A 7,288-nucleotide genomic window follows, 5' to 3' on the forward strand; every position below is an offset into this window, starting at 1 on the left:
TTTAGAACAAGGCAGACTTTACCAGGGAAGGTGATACTGTTGCCCGATGCCCCAAACAGAACACAAACTAACAGAGTCAGTTTATGCGGTGCTTTATTCAGGGCCCGGGGAACCTGCGGACTAGCGTCCAAAGTCAGGATCCCACAGCTCCCTTTTTCCATCAGGTTTTTATACCTTTTTACAAAGTGGTCTACGTGCAGAAATACACATTCTTCAAAACAATACAGATACATAAATCTTGCAGGTATCATTCCTAAAAGTTATAAATTCTGCATGCTTGTCTACTTAGAACTATAGGCTACCCCCCTTAATCCCCCTTGTATGTTTGCCCACCACCAGAACCCTTCATTTATTATTATTATACTTTAGCCTTATCTTGAAAGTTTCTAGATGTCCTATATGCCCTACTAAATCCTTTGATTATTGTTTTCACAGTTCTAGATGTTCTATATGCTCTACTAATTCTTTTCACTATTGTTTCACAAGGTAGGTTCTCAGGGCCTGTCCGAAAACTGCAGTTTTCTAAGCCTTAGCATGACTACTACTATATCTACATTAGTCCTTTTTTTCATTATTTCGGTATCAACTCCCCCCTTTTGAGCATTCTTCAGATTTTCTGCAAGGATGCTCAATTCTTCAAGTTGTGGTTTCTATGTAGAACAGTGAGTCTTCTTTTCGAGTTGGAAGGATTACTTCTTTCCGGGTCAGTGCTCTCATGACACGTCGAGTATTAGTTCCCTCTCTGGCAATTATTCCTAAAAGACATTTATACATAATCATGCATACTACAATAATTAATACAATCATTATTACATATTGTACAATTGATGATATCCAACCAGAGACTTGGATTCCTAGGGAGCTAAACAGTGCTCCTACCCAGTTATGTTTAGCTTCTTCCTGGACTTCATGCACTTTTGTTTTAATTTGTTCCAATTGACTTATGTCCTTTTTTACTTCTTCTGTGACATTTGGGATATGTATGCAGCAATGATTAACCTTTCCTTGGAGGTATCTACAGACTCCATGTTCTTTTAATAAAAGCAAATCTAATGCCATTCTATTTTGGATTGTCATTCTTGTTGTTGCCTGCAATTGTAAATTTAGATTCTTAAATCCTTTCTTTGTAACGGTAGCTAACCTCTTAGTTTGTCCTAGTAATTTGTACAGCATCTCCCGGTTTCTATATGTAGAAATTGGTGCAAACAAGGATTTCAATACCCACCCAAATTTAACTCCTGATGAGGGTTCATGCCATTCATCTTCATTTTCCTGTCCTAGTTCTTCTGCTACCTTATTTATTTCTCTCTTTGCTCGTGACTGCATCTCTTTCTTCGTTAATTTAGACTGTTTCCAAAAAGGACATAATGTGGGAACTTCTAAGGTAATTTGTGTTACAGGCCCGTCTAATGGCAAATGTGTTGTCCATTGTCTATGTCCCATAATCCATACTAAATTTCCTGGACTCCTGATAGTTGTATCCTTACAGCTCAAAGTTTTACCCTTCTGGTCCTGCGGGAAAGCACTTCCTGGAATTGTATGGTTAAGTTTTCTACACTCACAACCCCATTTTATAAGCATTCTGACCGGTGCCAAACTAATTTGATTCTCTGGAGTGTCACAGGTGAGAATTTGGGTGCAGTTCCAATTTTCTTTTGTGGCGCTCAAAGTTTTTGTAGATGTGCTGGTTTGAGATACTTCTGTGTGAGTGGCATTTCTGCTTCCCGTCCATTGGACACACCAATTAACTTGTCCAATGTAACTATAATGTTCTAATATGCTGGGGCCCCATACCGTTTTCCAACTGTCCCACGAGGATTCCTGCCGGGATGAGTTCTGGCATATCATTTCATAATAGCTTTCATTTTTAGGTATTCTTTTCTTTTGCCAATGTGGTAGAAAACATTCCCACTTAGCATCTTCAGGTTTTACTTTTCCCCCTGTCGCTAATTGAATTCCCTAATCCCTAATTTGTCCTAACCTTCCATGGCTAATTAGACAATCCTTATAGGTTAATATTCTTAATGTTTCTCTAACCTTTTCCCATTTTACTTTAATTTCGATTTTATTTCGTAATTTTAATTCACAACTTTCATTCTTACCTCTTTTTATTAGGGGTAAATTTCCTACTGGAATCACTCCTCAAGGGATTGGTTCTCCTGCAGCTTGTGGCAGAGGTAAACATGCCGTTATTTTTGATACATTTTGTATTTGTCCAAAATCTCGAATTAACCTTACTACTAAATTTTGTTGTTCCTGGTTTCTCTGTAGTGCCAGGCTTGTATCTTTCAATCCATTCCACATATTTACTCGTGCACTGACTGGTATTACCTGCACCGAGTACCCCCTTCGGGTTTTATTTTCCTTTAAAATACCTACATTTATGTCCCCATAATTAAAGTTTTCTCTAATCCACACAATGCATGAGAATTGTCCTACCTGATCAGCTTGCATATGAGATATTGTCAATGTGGTGTTACCTCTTTGCTGTTCCATATCCCAAAATGTCACGATTCCTTCTGTAAATACTTCGTCTGTGGTGATTTGTCTCCAGGCTACCTTTACTTCTTTTAATCCAGCTCTCTGGTTGTCAGAAAACAAACAGGTTAAATTTATTCCCGCACCTTCTGGCACCATTACATCTGGCTCCGGAACTGTAATTTTAACAAATGCTTCTCCCACCTGCATTATACAGACTAATGTTAAAAGAACTAAGTCCTTGCCCTGAACACCAGCTTTGTTGCAGACAGAGGCTGTACTTCCCATCTTGACGGGACCTTCTTGATTCGAGTGTAGTGAATCCAGTTGTCGATCCCTTGGACTTTCACTGCTGTGTAGGTAGTCATGATCACTTGGTGAGGACCGCCCCATACTTCTTTCAAGGGTTCTGTATTCCAGTTCTTTACATATACTTGATCTCCTGGCTGGATGTCATGGACAGGATTTTCCAAGGGCAGAGGCCGGTTCCACTGCAATGCTCCCCGCAGCGCTGTAAGGACTTTATTTAAAGACAAAATGTAACTCAACAATACTTGATCTCCTACTAAGTGAGGGTCCCCTTTGTAAGTTGCAGCATGATATGGCTTGCCATACAAAATTTCGTATGGACTTACTCCTATCTTTTCTCTGGGTTTAATCCTGATTCTTAGCAAGGCTAGAGGTAGTGCCTGGGGCCACTGTATCTTTGCTTCCTGACAAATTTTCTTAATCTGCCCTTTAATGTCTGATTCATCCGTTCTACCTGGCCACTAGATTGTGGTCTCCAGGGCGTATGGAGATCCCAGGCTATCCCTAATACTCTGGCTACCTCTTGGACTACTCCAGCTACAAAGTGAGGTCCCCTATCTGAGGACATTCCTAATGGGATCCCAAATCTAGGAATGATTTCTCGTAGTAAGGTTTTAATTACTTCCTTTGCCTGGTTAGTCCTGCACGGGAAAGCTTCCGGCCACCCTGAAAAAGTACACACATACACCAGTAAATAACGGTACCCTTGTGCTTTTGGTAGCTCTGAGAAATCTATTTGCCAATAGTCTCCTGGTTGCGGCCCTACTTGTAACTTTCCTAGTTGTACTTGCCTTCGTGTCACTGGGTTATTTTTAATACAGACAGGACACGTGGCGTTAATCCGTTTTGCCATTGTTAACATCTGGTTGGAAATCACCTCATGTTTTAAAAATTGTACCAATGCGTCTGCTCCCCAATGGCACTTGTTATGTTCGATTTCTAAAATTGTTTTCATTACTTTTGTCGGCAGTAGAACCTGACCTACAGCTGTGACATACCATCCTTTTTCATTCTTCTGGGCCTGGAGAAATTGAGCAAGCTTCTCATCTTCATGTGTATACCATGGTTTCTGCTCAAGAAAAGAAGTTGCAGGGTTAATTCGCACTGGCAATAAAGCTAATTGTGTCCATACCTCTCGGGCAACCTGTTTGGCAACTCTGTCAGCCAACTGGTTTCCTTGGAACGCTTTTCCCTCTTCCTTTTGATGTCCTTTTACATGCATCACTGCCACTGCCTGAGGTTTATGCACTGCTTCCAATAGTGCTAATATTTGTTCTTTGTGCTTAATTTCTGATCCTTGAGAATTCAACAGTCCTCTTTCTTTCCATAGTGCTCCATGTACATGTATTACTCCAAAGGCGTATTTTGAATCAGTCCAAATGTTTACTCTTTTCCCTTGACTCAATTCTAAGGCTCTCACCAGAGCATGTATCTCGGCTTTCTGGGCTGAAGTTCCCGGGGTTAAAGCTTGAGCTTCTATTATTTGTGTCAAAGTCACTACTGCATATCCCGCATACCTGGTTCCGTTTTCCACAAAGCTGGATCCATCTGTAAACAGTTCCCATTCCGGATTCTCCAAAGGCTCGTCTTTCAGGTCCTTCCGGCTGGCATACACCTGTTCAATGATTTCTACGCAGTCATGTGTCAATTCGCCTCCTTCTTCCTGGCTGCTGCTCCTAAGAAATTCTGCTGGGTTGAGATGATTAGTTATTTTTAATTCAATGTCATCTTGTTCTCGGAGAAGTGCCTGGTATTGTAACATGCGGCTTGATGAGAGCCAATGCCCCCCTTTTTGTTCCAAAACCGCAATGACCATGTGGGGAACAAATACTTCCATCCTTTTCCCCAGAGTCAATTTTCTGGCTTCCCGAATTAGAAGCACTGTTGCTGCCACAGCTCTAAGACAACCTGGCCATCCGGCACTTACAGTGTCTAGCTGCTTTGAGAAGTACCCCACCGGGCGCTTCCATGAGCCCAGTTTTTGGGTGAGCACCCCTATTGCCAGTCTCTGTCTCTCATTTACGTATAGTTGAAAAGGTTTTGTAAGATCTGGCAATTCTAGTGCTGGGGCTTCCTTTAAGGCTTGTTTTAGACTCTGGAATGCTTTTTCTTGAGTTTGTCCCCACTGAAACACAGGGCTTTTGGCTGCCTCATACAGGGGTTTTGCTTTTAGTCTAAATTCTGGGATCCACAAGCGGCACCACCCTACCATGCCCAAAAAGGATCTTAACTCTTGTGGATTTCGTGGTGTGGGTATGGTGCAAATTGCTTGTATTCGATTAACCCCCAACTTTCGCACCCCTTGTGAAATTTCGCAGCCTAGGTAAATTACTTGGGTTCTTACCAGCTGAGCTTTTTCTTTCGATACTCGGTATCCAGCTTGTCCCAGCATATTAAGTAATCCAATAGTGAGTCTGAGGCAAACATCCTTTTCTGTGGAGGCTATAAAGATGTCATCAACATATTGTAGGAGAACATATAAGAAAGGTGATTCTTTTACCTGAGTCGTCTTCCATTCTTCTAACTCTCGAGCCAATTGATTTCCAAAAATAGTTGGTGAGTTTTTGAATCCTTGTGGTAGACGCGTCCAGGTGAGCTGCTTCTTGCGTCCCGTGTCTGGGTTCTCCCACTCAAAGGCAAAGTATTTCCTACTTTCAAGTGCCAAGGGGATACAGAAAAATGCATCTTTCAAATCAATCACTGTGAACCACTTAAACCTTTCCGACACAGCTGTCAACAATGTATACGGATTAGCTACTACTGGGTGTATATCTTTAGTGATGTTATTAATTGCTCTTAAATCTTGAACTAATCTATACTTACCATTTGGCTTTCTGACTGGGAATATCGGAGTATTGAATTCTGACTCACATTCCTGTAAAATTCCCAAGCTAAGAAATTGTTCAATTATGGGTGCTATTCCTATTCGTGCTTCCAATTTCAAAGGATATTGTCTTACCCTTACTGGGGAGGCTCCTTCCTTTAGTTCTATTACAACCGGTTGTGCTGCTTTTGATTTTCCAGGTACTCCTGTTTCCCATACCCATGGTACTACAGCTTGTTCTATTTCTTGTGGTATTTCTGCTGCTTCAACTTCTTTTACTACAAACAACTTAGCAATATTCTCCTCAGGAAATTCCAATCTTACTCTACCTTTTTCAAATATTATCTTTGCCTCTAACATTGACAATAGATCCCTCCCGAATAGCGATTCTGGGCTATTTGGCATATATAAAAATTGATGATCAAATTCTTTCCCCCCCAAATTTTATATCTAATGGCCGCAAAAATGTTCGTTCCTTAACTTGTCCCGTAACCCCCACCACTTGGATAGTAGAATCACTCAAAGGTCCTAGCTTAGTGTTAACAGCTGAATATGATGCCCCCGTATCTACTCTAAATTCTAATGGTTCCCCATCTACTTCTATTATTACCTTTAAATCCTGGTCTAGTCAGCTCTGATTTTGGTAATTCCCCATCATGAGGGCTTGGGCGACACCTTGGGGATTTCCCGGGAAAGCACCTGTATTATTCATCAATCTCTGATTTCCATTCCCGCTGGCTATAATTCCTCCCCCAAAACCCATGCCTTGGTTGAGAGGACACTCATTTTTCTAATGTCCTCTATTTTTACATAGAGCACATTGATCTATTCCTAGCTGTATTCTCCCTCTTCCCATATTAAATTGACCCATAAGTCCTCCCGCACCCATTGGCATTCCCCCTTTTGCTATTCCCCTTCCCCCTCCTCGTCCACGTCCGCGACTCCCCCCTCTCATATTATTTTCAGCCGCTTGCTGTAACACTGCCAACATAGTAGCCTGCTGTTTCCTGGCCGTTTCTTTTTCCCTATTATTATATACCTTCCATGCAACTTCCAACAGTTTATCTAAATTCCGAGTATCCTCTCCCTCCAGTTTTTGTAATTTCTTTCTAATATCTTCCTGAGACTGCCCCATAAAAATTAATGCTAGCTGTAATTTTTCCGATTCCCCTTCAACTTCTAAATTAGTGTATTTACGAGCTGTCTCCTTAAGCCGCTCTAAAAAGGTTGACGGAGACTCATTCTTTTCCTGCCTGACCGAATACAACTTAGACCAATTCAAAGTTTTTGGTATTCCATTCCGTATTCCTTCTGTTAACAAATCCTGATAAGCTTTAAGTCTCCGAGACCCGCCCGTCGAGTTGGGATCCCACTCCGGATCTTCCCTAGGTACCAAATCATTTACTGTACCATCCACAAGCCGCAACCTAATCATTTCTCGTGCTTTCTCTGTCATAGCTTTAAACACCATTTCCTTTTCAGTAGAATTCATTATTGTGTCTAACAAAACTTGTAAATCATTCCAATCTGGGTTCTGAGTCTTAATTACCATTTTTACCACCCGCGCAGTTCGTTCAGGATCCTCCCGATACGCCCCCGCTGATTGTTTCCAAATTAGTAAATCATTCGGAGAGAAGGGAACTTTCACTATGACCCGTTCCCCCTGCGGCCCGACAG

General features: G+C 41.5%; 1 protein-coding gene across 1 annotated transcript; it reads right to left on the reverse strand.

The window, feature by feature from the left end:
* Positions 1 to 2,135: 2,135 nt before the first annotated feature.
* On the reverse strand, positions 2,136 to 4,823 carry LOC306809892 (uncharacterized protein; the record flags this gene model as incomplete). The annotated part of the gene is made up of 4 exons (XM_079321798.1): positions 4,305 to 4,823; positions 3,786 to 3,856; positions 2,778 to 2,998; positions 2,136 to 2,165 (listed from the first exon to the last, which is right to left on the reverse strand). The coding sequence occupies exons 1-4, from the start codon at positions 4,622 to 4,624 to the stop codon at positions 2,136 to 2,138; spliced, it is 642 nt and encodes a 213-aa protein (XP_079177924.1). The 5' UTR covers positions 4,625 to 4,823.
* Between the last annotated feature and the right edge of the window lie 2,465 nt (positions 4,824 to 7,288).

Source organism: Erithacus rubecula, assembly GCF_903797595.1.
Source record: "Erithacus rubecula genome assembly, chromosome: 18".
In the NCBI taxonomy this organism is placed as follows: domain Eukaryota; kingdom Metazoa; phylum Chordata; class Aves; order Passeriformes; family Muscicapidae; genus Erithacus; species Erithacus rubecula.